At 40.7% G+C, this 18,033-nt stretch overlaps 1 protein-coding gene across 1 annotated transcript in view; it reads left to right on the top strand.

Moving 5' to 3' along the window:
- Positions 1 to 7,774: 7,774 nt before the first annotated feature.
- LOC116067525 (glucagon-like peptide 2 receptor) overlaps positions 7,775 to 18,033 on the top strand; it is a 39,193-nt gene continuing 28,934 nt past the window's right edge. Inside the window, exons 1-3 of the mRNA XM_031324008.2 lie at positions 7,775 to 8,392; positions 13,453 to 13,549; positions 14,386 to 14,490. Of these exons, the coding sequence (XP_031179868.1) occupies positions 8,297 to 8,392; positions 13,453 to 13,549; positions 14,386 to 14,490 (298 nt within the window). The 5' untranslated portion in view covers positions 7,775 to 8,296. The remainder of the gene's footprint in view (positions 8,393 to 13,452; positions 13,550 to 14,385; positions 14,491 to 18,033) is intronic.

Here is an 18,033-nt window from a genome sequence, read left to right as displayed (position 1 = left end):
TTAGTTAAGAGCTCTTCTAGATATGATGGTGCTTGACCATTTAGAACTTTGTAGGTCAGGAGAAGGATTTTAAATTCAATCCTGAATTTTACAGGAAGCCAGTGCAGTGTCTCAGCCGGGGGACAGACACCGTGACTATGGGATTATAAATGGATGGTTGCTCAAAATGTAGTGCAGAGGAGCATGTAGCGCTGTGCCTCTGATTACTGATATTATTGGTTCTTACTGGAATGATATAACTGGTCTCTGGGTTAGCAGGGTTATTTGTAAAGGAGTGAGAGCTTATGGGAGAATATGACTGGGAAGTGCGCTTGTGCATGTATTTACGGGGTACAAACAGTCATTTGAAGGTTTGCGTCTGCACGGCGAGCCGCAGATTCTCGCATAGCATCTGTTAATAGCGTCTATTGGGGTGAATCCCATCCCTGCTAAACAGGGAGCCACGTTTCCAGAACAGACTGAAATTGTCAATAAAACCTTAAAAATCTTGTGCTTGTTGCATGTAAGCTGGAGCCAGGCGTTAAGGTCGAATAGTCTACTAAAAAGGCATGCTCCGCGACGTAGAGATGGAAGTGGGCCCGAAATAAAAATCTTTTTCACAGTGCTTTTTAGAGCTTCAATCAGAGCGCCGAAGTCTTTCTTTGTGCGTTCACTCTGCTGATAGGACATGTCGTTATGTCCACAATGGACCACGATGCGGATAACAGAGGTCGGGAGTGAGGGTATTAGGGCCACAGCTTTAGCCAGGATGTCTGAAACTTTTGCTCTAGGAAAGCAGTGTGTGACAGCATTAAAAAACCTTATATCCCGGGTGACGGAGTCACCAATAATCAATGTGGTTGGGGCGAAAAGCGGGCGAGGAGTGGGCGGACATGAATGGCCGGTGGCAGGAACAGCGCAGCCAGTGTCGGTTTGAGATGGACAAGGAAAAGAAGAGGAATGTTGCTTACCGTTCGGTGGGGGAGATTGTATTTGCGGAGCGTTGTCGTTTGGCCGGTTCAGGCAGGGGGGGCTACCGCATCCCTCAGAAGTTTTCGCCGCGAGGCAGCGGTGCTCCTCTGTGATGACAGCTGGTCAGTCGGCTTTGAAGCGGGGCGAGCCTGGGTAACCATGTCTGCCGTTACCGGGGGAACATTCGGCTTCGACAGGGCATCGAAGCGACTGGAGAGGCTGAGGGCAGGAGGTGATGGAGCCCTACCCGAGGCTCTCTTTCGGGTGCGAACCACTGTAGTCCAGGATGGCTTGACGGTCGGAGTCGAGCTGGAAGATGGGTGTGGGCAGGTAGATGGGTCCCAAAGCACAGTATCTTGGAGTGCCGCCGAGAGGGTTGTGATTTGGAGCGATTGACTTTGAGCAACGTCTAGGTAGCCGGTTAGCAAGGCATCTTTGCTTTTTAAGTCCTCGGAGAGCCGACGAACTTCTTCCCTAAGGTCAGCAATTTCTTTGTTTGCTTTTTCAAGCAACGAGGAAATATTGTGGGGAGGTGGGGACTCGCCAGGTGTAAATGTAGCCATGGAGCTGGCGTTAGCCTGAAGCTAATGTTTACTAGCTACTTGTAGAAAAGGTGTAGTCCTCCATGCGCAGGTACGTGGATTTGCGTAGGTGCTGGCTTTTTCTAGAGACTAAAGGCTACCAGGGGGTTAAAATAAACAAAAAACTAAGCAAATAGTACAACTAGTAATAATACTATTTTCCTCCGTCTGTCTCCTCTCCCTCCACACTCAGTGAACCGGACCTGCAGTGTCGGGGAGTAACTAGTTACATGCAACAATGTTGCGTTATTAAATTACAAAATAAAAGTTGTAATCTGTTGCAGTTACTGTGAAAAAAAATGTGTAACTAAATTACAGTTACCTAAGAAAATGTTCATGATCACATTGGTGGTGACATCTGAATATTTTTTTTGTAAAAAGCTAGGCTATATGTTGAATAATATAAATGTTGTTGCTTTGCATGGTTTTCATGTGCACAATGTCTTCATTTGCCATTTCCAGCCATATCGGTTTAGTAAAGTTTAATGGTATTCTGATGCTTTCTATTGGTTCTCCTGTTTGAATTTGCAGTCACCTGTCTGAAAGGATTTTTTTTCTATCTGGACCCCATTTCCCCATGCATTTGTGTCTCATAGACTGATGTGACCAAAAATCTTCAAAATTGGTCCAGTATTGAGTGAGATCGCAGTTACTAATTGTTACTAAAAGCGTCTGACAACATTATCGTTCTCGAGGTGACTTCTTGTCCGAAGACAGCGTTGTGGAGAGTGGAACGCGAGTTGAGAAAAAGGCGTTCTGGGAGTCTGTTGTTTGGGAATAGGCTACAGAAATAATAGGCTCCTGTTATCTAAAAGTTTGTCAGTGCCATGGCTCAATGTTTAAGTGATTTCGACAATGTGGATGAGGACGTTATAGTTTGATGACCACCTGTATTTATTTGAGCCAGCGTAGTCTACAACGCTACAGAAGAAGAGAGAGAGAGAGAGAGAGAGAGAGAGAGAGAGAGAGAGAGAGAGAGAGAGTCTTCTGGAATTTGTAAAGACAATTAATTAATAAAAGTAAAATAAAAATGGTTTTATCTGGAAAGATCACTTTGAATTTCTGTAAAAATAATATTGATTATAGTGCTATCACCCCCCAACAAATAAACTAAAATATTTCACCGCGAAGGCATGATCTGTTCTCTGGAGGACATCCACCAGACCACCGGGCGCTCGGGGGATTTTTGTCCACTTTGGGAGGCGAGGAAGGCGGGGACGAAGGCTGCTTGCCTGGCTAAGGGAATTACCACCCAGATCGACACTGACAAGCCTCCTACTCACCAACACCAGATCGATCACACACAAAATGGATGAGCTACAAATGCTGCATGATGATTTTCACAAAAGCCTGGCTGAACGGTAGCTAGCAGCTAGCAGCTAGCAGCTAGCAGCTAGCAGGCCAAGCTACCCACCGGCAGGATCAAGACAGGGTAGGTGAATTTAAACAATGTCTGAGTTGAAAACGCATCTTGTTGTCACGTTAGGGCCCTGTTCATGTTGTACAGACATATTAATTGCATTTTGTGTCTGTTAAGAGGCACAAAGGCACTATAAAACTTGCCCCGACAACTGCCGTTTTAGCTCACTGGACGCTCATAAAGGTAGCTGCAGCAACTCCAGTTTGCTAGGACCGATCCAGGTCGGGTTTTTTTCTATCGAAAGTACTCGCATATCTATAGCGATCAAGATTAACGTAAAAATTGGCTGGAATTCTCCTTTAAGGGTTTTATTTGAGCATCCTGATAATAAGGAATTACAGTAGTCCAGCCTGGAAGTAACAAATGCATGGCCTAGTTTTTCAGCATCGTTTTGAGACAGGATATTCCTAATTTTGGCAATGTTTTGAAGGTGAAAAAAGGCTGTTCTTGAGGTTTGTTTTAAGTGGGCGTTAAAGGATATATCCTATTCAAAAATAACTCCTAGATTTCTGACAGAAGTGCTGGAGGCCAGGGCAATACCATCCAGAGTAGCTAGATATTTGGATAATGAGGTTCAGAGGTGTTTAGGGCCCAGCACAATAACTTAAGTTTTGTCTGAGTTTAACATCAGAAAATTGTAGGTCATCCATGATTTTATATCTTTGATGCATGCTTGAAGTTTGGCTAACTGACTGGTTTCGTCTGGCTTAATTGATAGGTATAATTTGGTGTCATCCGCGTAACAATGAAAGTTAACTGAGTGTTTCCTAATAATATTGTCTAGAGGAAGCATATATAAGGTGAATAGAATTGGTCCAAGCACTGAGCCTTGTGGAACGCCATGGCTAACTTTAGCGTGCCTGGAGGAACCAGCTTAGCACAATTCCTTTAATGTCAACTAAGTGTTCCAGTCTCTGTAACAGGATGGTATGGCCAATAGTGTCGAATGCAGCACTAAGATCTAGTAAGACAAGTACGGAGACAAGTCTTTTGTCTGAAGCAGTTAGAATGTCGTTAGTAATTTTCACCAGTGCCGTCTCTGTGCTATGATGCATTCTAAATCCTGACTGAAAGTCCTCAAATAAACTATTGCTATGTAGAAAGTCACATAACTGATTAGCGACTACCTTCTCAAGGATCTTGGAGAGAAAGGGGAGATTAGATATAGGTCTATAGTTGGCTAAGACCTCAGGATCGAGGGTGGGTTTTTTCAAAAGAGGTTTTATCACGGCTACTTTAAATGACTGCGGTACATAACCTGTTAATAAAGACATATTGATCATATCTAGTAATGAAGTGTTAACCACGGGTAATGCTTCTTTAAGTAACCTCGTTGGGATGGGGTCTAAGAGACAGGTAGCCTACCTGAAGAGATCTTTAACATTAATTGTTGAAGGTCTATAGGATAAAAGCAGTCTAAGTATATGTCAGGTCTTGTCGTTCTTTCTAGCGGTCCTGCGTTTAAAGGTGAACTGTTAGAAGTTGAGGGCAAAAGTTCTTTTTACTGTTAGTCTCGTTTGCTGTTACAGGTGATTTAACACCATTGTATGAAAAATCGCAGCGCTTCAGAAACATCAAAAAGTTACATATAGTCACTTTAAGTAAAAGATCTGAGTACTTTTTGCACCACACTAAAAATGTAGCTGCATTGTGTCAACCCCCTTCCTGCCTTTTACTCCAACAGAACTGCTCCTTCTTTCCTGTTTGTCTCTCCTGCCACTATCCCCGCTGCCATGAGGACCAAGATACAGAAGGTACTGGAGCAACAGTTTTTCAGTGAAAATCATCATCAATAAGGATTGATGGAGCAGTGCATAATAAATCATCTGTTAATTAAAGCCTCATCTCTTCGCTTCATCTGGAACCTATTGGTGTATGGCTATTCCAATTTATGTTTACGCTATGGCTATAGAGGACCCACCAGTGGTTCTGTTGCCAGGACAAATGTCCCACAGGCTTCTGATGTCTGCTCCAGAGCACATTCAGAGACTGATAGACACAATCATATACATACTCAAAAGAAATTTACAGTGACATGTGGACTCTCTCAACACCCTGATTGAAATTGATAGAGCTATGCTCACACACACACACACACACACACACACACACACACACACACACACACACACACACACACACACACACACACACACACACCATCAAGAATTTGTGTGGATAGATCCAAGTGTCCTAAAAAGGATTCCTGGGACAACCAGCAATGTAAAGAGCTGTCTAAATGCTGTTTAAATACTCTTAAGATGATTTCTATGATCGATGCAGCTCTAATTTACTTTTAACTGCTAACAGAAGATTAAGAGGCGTATTTAGCATTTTCATTTTGTATTTATTTTGCTTCTCGTGTGCATTGGAAGCAGTGAGAGAAGAGGTTTTTTCCTCTCAGTGAAAGGAATATTAAAAAACAGTCAAATGATTTTAATATTGCTAACCTTAACTTCTTTTCACTAAAACTCTAGCTAAGTGTCCATCCACTTGTCAATCGAATAATCTGAAGTTTGGTAAAAAAAAAAAAACTCATGCAAATAAAGCTGGTGAAAGTGTGTTTCCATCCAACGGCTTTAAAGCGAATAAAAACATGAGTGTAATGGCGTTACATGCCGTTTTGCGCTCAAATTGGTATATCAAATTGATTTGAGACATTTTATCGTGTTTCCATTCATTTTCACACTGAATCGCACAACTTTCAAGCAAACATTTGCAAACAAAGTTTTGCTAGACAAAATGGGTCGCGCCGTCTACCTGAATGAGTAATATTGCACACGTTGTAATAGTGCTTATGTGCCAGCTGATAGTGACATAGCAAGCTATAATAAGAAAACAACGACGCTATCATCACATTGCTATGATGATGCAGATGCATGTTAATGCCCGACGACAACGGAGTGTGGTTTAATTGGCTCCAAACAGTTCTGGGAGATCGTAGTTTAGAGACACTTCACAGAAACCCTTTGGTTGAAGCATTTTCGAATTTGATCTGTTGTGTAATTTTATTGGCCTGTCCCTCGCACCTGATGTGGTAAGCCATGGCCCTCTGGTTCCAACCGAGAAGCATATCGCCATTGCGCTCTACAAACTGGCTAGGTAGTATCCTATAAACCTGGATTGCTAGTCTAGGATGGCTACTTAATAATAGATAAACGTACAGGTTTCCAGCCTGAGCTGCAGGGTGAAATCAAATCGCCGGCAGACCGGGCTGGGTTTACCCAGTCTACCCTTTTACAGGATACATTCATTTACACAGTAATTTGCTAATATGAAAATATTGATAAGCTCAGTTTTAAAGATTACCGTTCAAATGCTTGGACTTCCAATCTGCTATGATTGAGCTGTAGGCTTTTGTGTTTCTATCTAATTAGGGTCTGATGAATATAACCTTTCATAACAAAACATGAACCCTGGGTGAGGTTTCGACTATCAAAACCATTATGTGGGTTTCAAATGGGCACATTTGAACTATCACATTACCTCCTCGACAGCCAGCTATAAATATGAATCCTACAAAAACCCTAAGGCCATGTCTGCATCAAATGATTTAGTGCCATTTAAGTCTTTTCAAAGTACAATGAAATTTTGTTATACTGTATGTATTTTCTCTCTGCTTTAAACCTTATCTTTACCCTCTTAGTTAGGCACAGAATATGGACGTATGACCCTGTCACAGCTGTATATTCTCAACTATGTGGTCCTGAAACACAATAATAAAACTATATATTTTCTCAGCAATGGATTCTGTCACATCCATACCACAAGGACATTTGAAAGCTATATCACCATTTAATAAAAAAAACAATTACAATTCCACATGATGTTTGCTGAGGTTTGTGCCTTCAGTCTTTTCATTTTACCTGCCTCTTTATACTGTGAGCTGCTATGGTCTTGAAAGTGTTTAACCTGTTTCCCTAATTTCCTTGGCAATCATAAGGATGTAATGGTGTGTAAATATTGGCTGCTATTTGCTTTTCACTGTTAGACCATGATTCTTTTTTTAAATGCGTTTTACTTACACAAAATTCTACTGTAAATGCCTTATGGCTTAGAGCTGCACAATCCCAGTTTTTCTTTGAATCACTATGTGTAATGTACAGACTATAATGTAACATATGTTGCTTGTAATGACAATCCTACTATTAGTATCACATACTGCAGCTTTTATATAGGCTTAAGCACGTTAGACATATCAACTTTACATGGTGATAATGTCAGACAAGCTTTTTTAGCACCACCGGTGGCCAAAACAATTATGCTGCTTTAAATAACAAACAGATTCAACAATCAACTAATAATGTTGTTATTATTCACACTTCTATTCCTTGCATCCAAGCAATGAAATAGTTTTGCCTGGAATACAGTATGTAGTTAGACAGCATCATGCAGGTCACAATAGGCTTGTGCAGGCAACTTTTGCTCTCTGCTTTCCCATTTCCTTGGCTGTGTTTGCTTGCTGTTAGTTTACACTAGGTCCCTATTAGTCTCAAAACTGCTGGGTGATGCTCAGTTAATGTGTGAGAGAGCTAAACAGTAGGGAGGGGTCAGCGTTTTCTGTCTACAATACATGTGGTACTTGCTGGTGTGTGTGTGTGTGTGTGTGTGTGTGTGTGTGTGTGTGTGTGTGTGTGTGTGTGTGTGTGTGTGTGTGGGTGTGTGTGTGTGTGTGTGTGTGTGTGTGTCTGTGTATATATTAGGCTTTTTAATGTATGTGCTTGTATTTATTTATGTCTTTAAATCCAATTTGTAGCTGGCTCTCCTCAGTCCTTATCTTGATTTGTTGTGGGAGGACAGGGCTAGAGGGGCGATCTCTCAGTGAGGATCTGCAGGCGCGCTCAGTTGTATAGTGTGTCTAGAGAGTACAGATAGATCCACCTCATTCAGAGTCTTCATGGACAGGACGACTGGAACTGCAGCCAAGGACGTCTTTACCATAACAACCTACTACACGAAATCTTTCATTAACAAGTAATTTTTGACAAGTCAAGGATCAGTTTATTGAAAGAACCAAAACGTAAGAGCTTGGATTCTAAAATCGTTAGAAAAGATCTAGAAGAGTTTGAGGAATTAGGGAAACTGTGGGATACCAACAGTGGTAAGCATCAAAACCTGTAGAAGAACAATTTCTTTTCTTGCAAACCATTCTCCAAATTCATATATTTTCTGATTATTCTGGAGCTATCTCGTGTGGCGAAGCAAGGAGAGCTGTGCTGAGTGGATTAAGCGAGATTAAATAAGGATGAGTGAGAGGCCTAGCGAGTGCAGTGGTGAGGTATGAAGTGACAAACCAGCTGAGGAAACCAGAAACCTGCTGCTTTCAATGTAAACACACAGCACCATGCCAACCCTACTGCCAACTTGGCACAAGAGGACCTGGACCACAGCAGGACACACATTCCTGCTTGCATTCTTCTTTGTTATCCTCAACCACAAGGTAAATTATTACTTAAGGTACACATGTATGCACACACAAATTCAAACTTTTTAAATTATTATGCATTCATGTCTTATTTAACTTTGGACTTTACAGCCAGTCACCGACTAACTGGTGCTGTCTGACACAAACAGACTTATGCCACATGATCTAAAGTCTCTAACTCTTCAACCTTTGATTTTAAATAAATATTTTTTCAACAGCACTTGGCTTCACAAAAGCATCCATCTGATTTACTGTATGCGGCAATATAACACATCATATTTCTCATAAAACACAGCAAAGACCCTGATGAAAGATGGCTATGGGGAAATCAACATTAAAAAACAGCATTTAGTGGATTCTTCTTTTCTTTTTTAATATCTTAAATTAGTCTTTTATATGAAGTTTGGGCTACAGGAGGTCCTACTGCTCATTTGCATTTTCTAGAGTATCTATTTCTAAGATCATTGCCTGAAAGATGCAGTTTAGTGGCATGCATAAAAAACATCTTGGAATCTGTTTTGGAAATCCAATGGAAGGGATGTTTTTCTCAAGGGATGAAAGAAACACAAAAAAATAAAACAAAAGAGTACCAGAGTACTTATTAGTTTTGTGCAAATTCTCTTTTATTTTCAACTTAATACAGTGAATTAACAAGTACATTAAGAGTCTGTGGCTGCATTTGAAGCAAATTTAGTCTCATGGGAGACAACAGATAAGATAGGGAGACAGCACCTCCTGTCATTCCTTTATTGGTAGTACCGCTCTGGACAGTCTTGACAAGATAAGCCTCAGCAAATTAAAGCGTCCCTTGTCACCTGGCTCCCATAAGAAGTCTTTGTGACACAGGTGGCCGATGAGCCACCAGGCAGCCAAACGGACACACAGAGGTTGGAGAGTTTAGGGTTGTGAATATTGGGAGTATATGTCCAAAATAGGAAAGCTATTGTCCTTTGCCCTGACACTGAATTATAAATGACAAAGATGGCAGCAAATTAAGTAAGAATCATAATTCATGACTGATCTTAAATTAATAATAGCTGCCAATTACAACAACCTTTAGTCAAAGATGCACCCATAGACTTATCAAGATTAATGAAAAAGGTGTGTTTGCATTGCTGTAGGCATGACACTAACGCAGAAAGCCAGGTTGATTAATTACTGTATGCACACAGGATGTGTACAGAAATGTCCTCTCTGTAAATACATGCTCCTTATTAAATGCTCCCACCACATGGATAAATACAAATATTGCAACATCCACTACACATTATCATCCATTCAGAGGCTGCAAATGCAGTGAAATAGGTTGTACAGTAAAATCCTATAATTATTTGATTAAATCCACTTTTTGTACATCATTAACCTAACACTCCCACAGCCTGCCGGCAGGTCCAGCCAACTTTTTGTCTTTCAAAGGCTGTAGCAGGCTCAATTTTGGTAAGGGAAAAACTGCCATGGCCCTTTTGTCCCTTGACCTCACACTTTAAGATATCTGAATAAAAATGGGTTTTATAGATACCACAGAAGTGCTCGCTATCTAATTGCTGAAAAATGCAATTCTTATGAAAATCTCCAAAAGGCAAAGGTTTTTGATACCAAATCACACTATGATATCTATGGTGTTCCTCAATGTCTTAGTGTCTAAATGTGGAATTTTTGAGCGACTTTTGACAAATATCAAAAAATAGTTAAATTGTACAACAAATCTGTGTAACAAGTGATATCAACCCAAATATTGCTGCAACTTATTAGACAAATGATGATTTATGACTAGAAAAACTTGACACAGTGCTGAACTGCATTCCAAATTAATCTTCAGGTTTAGCCTTCAGATGCTTTATACTAATTGCATGTGGCATCTACTGTTGACCTGCTATCTCCCCCTAAACATCCCTTATGTAATAATAATAATTATGATATATAAGATGTTGCCTTGATGCCATAAATTATGTTGTTATGAATAAAGGTATGAGTTTGGTCTTGTAACTTAAGGGAAAATGTTTATAGTAACCAGGCACGTGTACACAGACAAATCAATGGGGGCTTGAGCATCTGCTCTTTGTCTTTCTCGAGAGAAGGTGCTGGGGTGTTTTTAATAAATGAATATATATTCCTGTTTGCGCACAGCTTTCCTGTCAAACAAATATTTATTGAATGAAAAAAATCGAAATATCACAATTATCAAAATCGCCACATTGATATGCAAATTAGGCATTTACTAATTAAAATGCGCTAATTTGCATACTTTTGACAATGCACTGCAGGTGAATAGGATAAAGAAAATAACAAATACATCACCACAGAACTTCCCCAGGTAATGACTTACATTAAGAGTCTTTTCCCCTGAAATGGTTCAATATGCAGATTAGCTTGTTTGGTTAATTTAGAAGAAATCTACAGATTCAAACAGACGGAGGGTAGTAGGCCTAAAACAAACACCATCTAAATGTATATTTTGGAAGTTTTCTTTCCATTAAAGTAAAAGAAAGCATGGAAGCAAAATAGTCCAACATCTCAAAATTGACCGTGACAACCATGAAAAAGAGAAAAAGTGTCCTGCCTTAAACAGTAACTTCATAATTTTGATCATAGGCTCCTCATTTAATAACTATCCATTAAGATGGTGAATGCTGGTAGATCTTTAAATGATACAGAAAGCCCTCCCTTAGTGGTTTTTCATTGTTTTTTGCAGTATCAGTATTTTTTGCAGCAACAGCCCTTTTCAGTTTAGTGTGAAGGTGTTTTTCATTCTAATAACATAAAAAGAATTACAATGATTTATTGCCATTTGCAAAATAAACAAATTATTAAACTATTTTCGTCTCCTTGGGGCAGTCAGTTATTCTAGTAGCATAGAAAACATGCACAGTGTGGCATAGTTTCCTTTGCTGTTGCCTGCTCTTGTAATGAACCTTAATACTGTCAGGACTGTCAGGATGGAGGCTTGGACCCAAGTGCAGGAAGGCGAGGAGTGAGCAGCAGTTTGAATAAATAATAGTTTAATGAAACACAAAGAGACTTACAAACGTGTAAGCAGGAGAAAATAATCCAAAAGAAAAAGGAACACGGAAGGTACGGGAAAAAAAATAAAAAAAATAAAAATAAAAAAAAATCGAGGAGCACAAAAACACAGCACCACAGGACAGCCCTCTTCACAAAAGACAGATGACAAACCAGCAACAGACACAGAAAGCACACAGACTAAATACACAAGTAAAGGAGGGTGAAAACAAGGGACAGGGCTGAGGAACAGGTGAAAGACATCAGGGCGGGGCAGACAATCACACAGGCGGAAAAACACAAGACAAGAAGTAAAACAAGACATGACACAGGAGAAAAAAAGAGACTTCAAAATAAAACAGGAAAGCTGAAGGTAAAACACAGAAGACAGAAACATGAAACGTAAAACAACAAAGAAACAGAGAATAAACAAACAAAATGAAACAGGAAAAAACTACAACAGAAACCCACAACTGTGACAAATACAAAAGAAGACCAGGGTCTCTGTATGAATAATCTTGCTTTGCCAGACCATCCACACGCTGCAAAATAGTCATGCGAGAGAAAACTGACAGCTAGATAGATAGCATCTAGCTAACTGTCTCAACTGTGTCAACTAATACTTCATTTATATTACCACTGCATTGGCCACATGACTAACTCTGGTAGTTTATATTTTTATTTTATTATCTATGTTTTTTATTCATTCATGTGGCACTACGTTATTATGGGTCAGGTTACACCTTGACTCTGCTTGGCTGTTACTGCCTACAAAACTGCCCTAAGTAGGCGGAAGAACGTGCTCCACGTGGACTGTCAGGCGTGCTGTTCCTCCCAAGACGGCTGTTCAGGTGGAGAGGCGCAGTTCCATAATTGGGCTTAGTTCTGAGCCCCTTTGGATGTATGTACTTGGGATGGTTGGGTGTATTTCAGTTGGGGAAGTACACTCTGTTTTTCTGTTTCTTTAGCATTGTGTGTGGTTTTACTTACTCTTTTGGTTTAATCCTATGTGTTTTTTACGTTTACAGCCATTTCTTATTTATCCATCAGGGCATTAATGAGGTGACATTTTTTATCTATGGCTTCTGATCTCCAGTTTACGCCCTGGAACGTGAGAGGACTAAATAAGATTGTTAATTAAAACAGTTTATAAATAGGCTCAGGCAGCTAAAAGCCAAAATAACTTTTCTACAGGAGACTTTTTCATTTGACTCCAGAGGATGTGATTAGGATGAGGAGAAGATGGCCCAGTCAGGTGTTCTAAGCCTCTTTTACATCAAACTCACTTCTTTTGGTGCTAGCTGCTTTGCCTGGTCAATTTATCATAGGTGGGGACTTCAACTGTAAACTCAGACCCAAAAAAAATCAGTAACAAGTCAATAGTGTTGATTATTTGCTCTTCTATCCTACGATGTATTGTGCTGTCAAGTCAGTTACTGTGAAAAGTAATGGATTATCGAAAAACTATAAATCACATGGCACGTCTGTGCACAAAAAAATGAAGCCTCTAAGCCTCTTTTACATCAAACTCACTTTTTTTGGTGCTAGCTGCTTTGCCTGGTCAGTTTATCATAGGTGGGGACTTCAACTGTAAACTCCGACCCAAATTAGATAGATCATCTGGGGTTGACACCTCTCACTCCCTGGCTGCGCACAATATTTTAATCTGGTAGATGCATGGAGAAGCAAACACTCTAACCAGCTAACATTTCCTGCTACTCCAGCACTTCTAGCTACTATAGCTTTTCTAGAATTTATTATTTTTTGTTCTCAGTCAATCTGATGCCAATTTCAAAATGCTGGTACAATAGCATCCTTATTTCAGATCATGCATCAACCTTACTTCTTATTACATTTTCAAGTCTAGAGTATATTGCTTTATTATATAAACTCAATAAATCACCTTGGTACTGCATTTACTGTCGTCAAACTGGTCTTATAACTTCTAAGACATCTTAAGTCCAAATGGTTCCACTTTGATTTCAAGGAGGTCAAGGATATTATTCATGACACCATCATATAAGCATTTGATAATGAAATCAAACTTTACTCTCACTTTTTATATCAACATGCAGGCAAAAGGCTCAGTGCTTGAAGGTCTTATAGCAAAACGGACCGAATACTGGGAGAACTGCAACAGAACTCTGGCAACAGGCGCACTCTCAGAAACTGGTGAGTAGAGATCTTTAGGTTCCAAAAATTCATACCCGAACCCAAAAAGACAGAAAGTTGGGAAAATACACCTGTTTTTCTGTTATTCCTCTAATGCTGATTGAAAAAGCATGGCCAATCCACTCATTATTTCAGCTTAAAAGTCACCTTGCTGTCACAGTGATCGATCATGACTAACGCAGCAAATTTAGAATCAGCTTTGTAGTCTTGTTGCATCTAGCATATAAAGAGAACCATGGCTGTTTGCCCTTTTGAAGTAAAATAATGATTGCTCCTTGTTATGGCTGCTAATACTAGCATCACTAATTTGCTGCCTGTGCTCTCGGACCCTTTACCTCAGGAGCACTCGCTTGCACAGGTATTTGGTACCACCTTGTGACAGTGGCTTGGGCACAGTATAGACAAATCCTGTCTATTCCTATTCAGGCTAAAATATATTTGCACTGGCAGAACCAGCAGCATTGGCCCTACAGTGCACAGCAATGTTAATAATTAACCATTTTATTGCACAAAGTGGCAGCTGAACATAAACCCAAACAACAGAATGTGTTAACATACGGCATGACATAGCATACATCAGACAGAAATCGCACATGTAACCTATCCCTTGTGCATTCATACATACATACGAATATTTTTCATAACAAAACGATCAAACTTGGCTGGACGGGCCAGTAGGTAAAGTGGGCGGGCCAGTGCAAACGTGGCCCATTACTACCTGCCAAAGATGCATGCGGCAATAGACCAGACTTGTGAGCCTCTTGTCAAGTGTTCTAATGTTAATTTTCTTGATTGTTATGACCTCTGTAAAAATCTAAATTGTTCTTGTTTCACAGAAATCTACTGTAAAGGAACGTTTGACATGTTTGTGTGTTGGCCCCATTCATCTCCTGGGAATGTGACGGTCCCCTGTCCTTCTTACTTACCATGGATCAGCAAGGGTAATGTTACTAGGGGTGGGAATCACCAGAGGCCTCATGATACGACATAATCGCGATACTTATGTCACGATACAATATCATTGTCCATCTCATTTCGTTTTTATTGCTGCAAAATGGAATTGTCAAGCAGACAAACTGACCAACACATATAATAATAGATCAATACTTGGCGTCTGTGTATCAATACAGTATGGCCAAGGAAAATATTGCAATACTATGCTTTATCAAGTTTTTCCCCCACCCCTAAATGTTTTGTTTTACCACATTATTTTGAATTAAATCAATCACTTAGTGAATATGTCTTGTGATTAACTCTGATTGCTGTATAAGCTTGTCACAGGATCAAGTGTGTTACGTCCCTAGAAATCAGAGAGTAACCAAAGGAAGGATGGGAGGTGCTTGTAACAAAATTATCTGTTTAATGTATTAACAATACAAACAGAAAATGTGAGACACTGCTCCAAGGAAGATGAAAACCACAAACAAAAGCGAGCTTACCACAGTCAGGCAGAGGCTTATCTACAATAAAACCTAGATTAAATTCCTAACAAAGCCACAGCACAAAATAAACACCCTCTTTTTGAGGAAAAATGAGTAAAACCTACTTGCACATGCTCTGGACAACACTGTCTGCTGCCAGCCAGCACAACAAAGAAATAGAGTGGCTGGGTCTCCTCCCTTCTTTATCCAGGGAGCTGAACACAGGTGTGCTCACTCAGCAATCAACATCAGTGTTGATTGGTTGTTTGTCCACTGCTTTGGTAAAGAATTCAATATCTTAAATTTAATATCTTAACAACTATCGGACGGATTTCCGTGAAACCTAATTATAATTTATCTCGCGGTGAGGAAGTTTTCCTCGTCGCTGTCGCACCAAATGCTTGCTTGTAAGGGCAATTGTTAGGTCTCTGCAGTAGCGGATCTAGAAAATTTTACATGGGGTGGCAAAGGGGTAGCGAGAGATTTTGGCAGGGTGGCAGGGGAAGACGGTACATGGGAACCCCCATATGTACTGCTATGCCCTACTATGCCCCGCAACACCCTGCTACGCCCTGAACTGCTACAACTATTATTTCTAGTCATAGTTCCATTATCTTTATTGTTACTATAATTGCCACCATTCATCATATCAACTGCTATAATTATTATGAATGATAATTATCTATATCTGTATATCAGTATCTGTCTCTTTGTCCCAACCAGCAGCGGCAGATGGCTGCCCACCAAGAGCCTAGGTCTGTCTGAGGTTTCTGCCCAAAAGGAAGTTTTTCCTTGCCACTGTTGCACCAAATGCTTGCTCTTGGGGGAATTGTTGGGTCTTTGTAAATTATAGAGTGTGGTCTAGACCTACTCTGCTCTGACCCGCCTGGTCTCTCCAGTTTACTGCCTACTCCTTCATTTCCCTCCTTCTCTTTCTCCTGTGCACTACTCAGAATTTTCTTAGCTGGCAATATCCCCACTTTTACGCTTCAGCTAATATCTCCAGCTACTCTGGCCTGCAAAAGTCAAGATGTGAAAAACTCTGGTTATCCTTGTATTACATTACACTGTAGGGCCCTGGCCTTGTAGCTAATAAGTAGCCTAAGAAACATAAAATCAGAAGAGATTTATTACATGCACACAACAGTTATGTTTAGACAAGCCTTCTTAATCCCATTTTATTTGTTGTTTTCCCAGTTTGACAGTAAAGGATGTCACCTGGTTTAATTTGTGCAGCCTTATTGCCATGATATGTGAGAGGAAGTGGATTTTTCAGCAAGCACTGTGAGCAACAAGTGTGTTGTAACGTAATGCCAGCGAAACGGCGACCCTCTGTAAACTTTATTAATTCAAACATGCCAGTTTATAATATTTTGTATTATGCTGTTCTTGTCTTTACTAAAATCAAAACTAATCAAAGGGCAGAATGCTCTTACAAGTCACGAGGGAGCGATTTGACTTTTGGCTAACGTTTTTTGGCTAAACGCTGTTGTTGATGCTGAGTCGCCTTTAGCATACATTACATTTATTAAAAATTTAACTTAAATTAAACGTGTGTTTAAACTCCACCTGGGGAAACTGACTTCACCTTCAGAGGCTCGGGGGCTTAGTCGCTCCAGTCTTTGCCGGGATGCAGGGCCACCACACCGCAGCAGACTCGCTGTGTGCGAACACCGCTCGGCACGTTTGATGCAGGGACGTAGCGAAGTATGTGAGGGGCAGGGGGCTAAGATTACATCTACAACTATTATTTATTATTAATTAATATAAATTAAGACATACATCAACCAAATGACACACACAAACAACAAACCTAACACACTAAAACATCAACTTGGCAACACACTAAAACAAGTTGAAGATTATAACAAAACATTAACTTGGCGACACACTAAAACAACAAGTTGAAGATGAAAAGTACTAAAACTTGACAAAAGACTAAAATATCAACTTAAAGACACAAAAACATCAACTTGACAACACATGCGTAGGCAGAATTTAGAAAAAGTACTTCAAGGAGCTCACAGCACAATGGAAACTGTTTCCAGGGGATACTAAAAAGTTTTGCACATGGCTCTGTACGTAGACCGCTTACTTCCGTTGTCCCAGTGTATGTATGCCAGTTTCTGGTTGCGCAGTTTGGAAAATGGAATATTGTTCGCTAAGCCTGCAAGATTCACCACGGACAACTATCAATGATCCACAGAATTGTCGACGCACTTTCATCTGCAACAACCAGCAAATGGGAGAAAAGTTTCATAATATTCATATGAAGTTATGTCCACAATTATGAATGTGAACAATGTTACTTAAAGGCAGGGTTGGTAAATATTTCCAATATACAATTTTTTATATATTGTTTGAAATGGTCTGTACACCCCGACAGCTAGTTCTTAACATACACCTCTGGTGCAACTCAGACACATCAGTGATGTATCCTGGGTTCATTGGGTGTTTCGGGTCTCACAACATCATACACCCTCGCCCAGGCGACCCAGCCAGGGTTGATCAGGCCCTGGCTTGTGTCTGAGTAGCTTGTATGATCCACGGATCGCCCCGCTTGATCCACAGCCATCTTGACGCCTTTTCAGCAGTGTCTGTGATGTTCTTGACGGCTTTCCCTCCAAGCATCTTGAGGGCCCTGATGAGTGACTGGCCGACGAATCCTCTGCACCCGACCTCGATGGGATTGCCCCGGGTCCTCCACCTCTTGCTTCAGCATTCGCCTGCCAGCTCCTCGTACTTGGCCCTCTTCCTCTCGAAAGCCTCCACCATCCGGTCTTCCCAGGGAACAGTCAACTCCAGCAAGACCACTTGCCTTGTTATTTCTGACACCAGGACAGTCTCTGGCTTAAGCGTGGTCACTGCGATGTTTTCTGGGAATTTGAGCTGTCTCCCTAGGTCGACCTTCAGCTGCCAGTCCCGTGCTGTTGCGAGCAGCCACCCTGATTCAGGCGCTGGTGTGGCATCTCCCCAGCTTTAACAAAGGCAATGTTCTGTCTTGCTGGTTGCTGGTTTCTACTGCAAGCGATCCCAGTGCTGATGACCTCTGCAATGACCCTC

Source organism: Sander lucioperca, chromosome 5 (genome assembly GCF_008315115.2).
Source record: "Sander lucioperca isolate FBNREF2018 chromosome 5, SLUC_FBN_1.2, whole genome shotgun sequence".
NCBI lineage: Eukaryota > Metazoa > Chordata > Actinopteri > Perciformes > Percidae > Sander > Sander lucioperca.
This window is presented reverse-complemented; position numbering and strand designations above follow the sequence as displayed.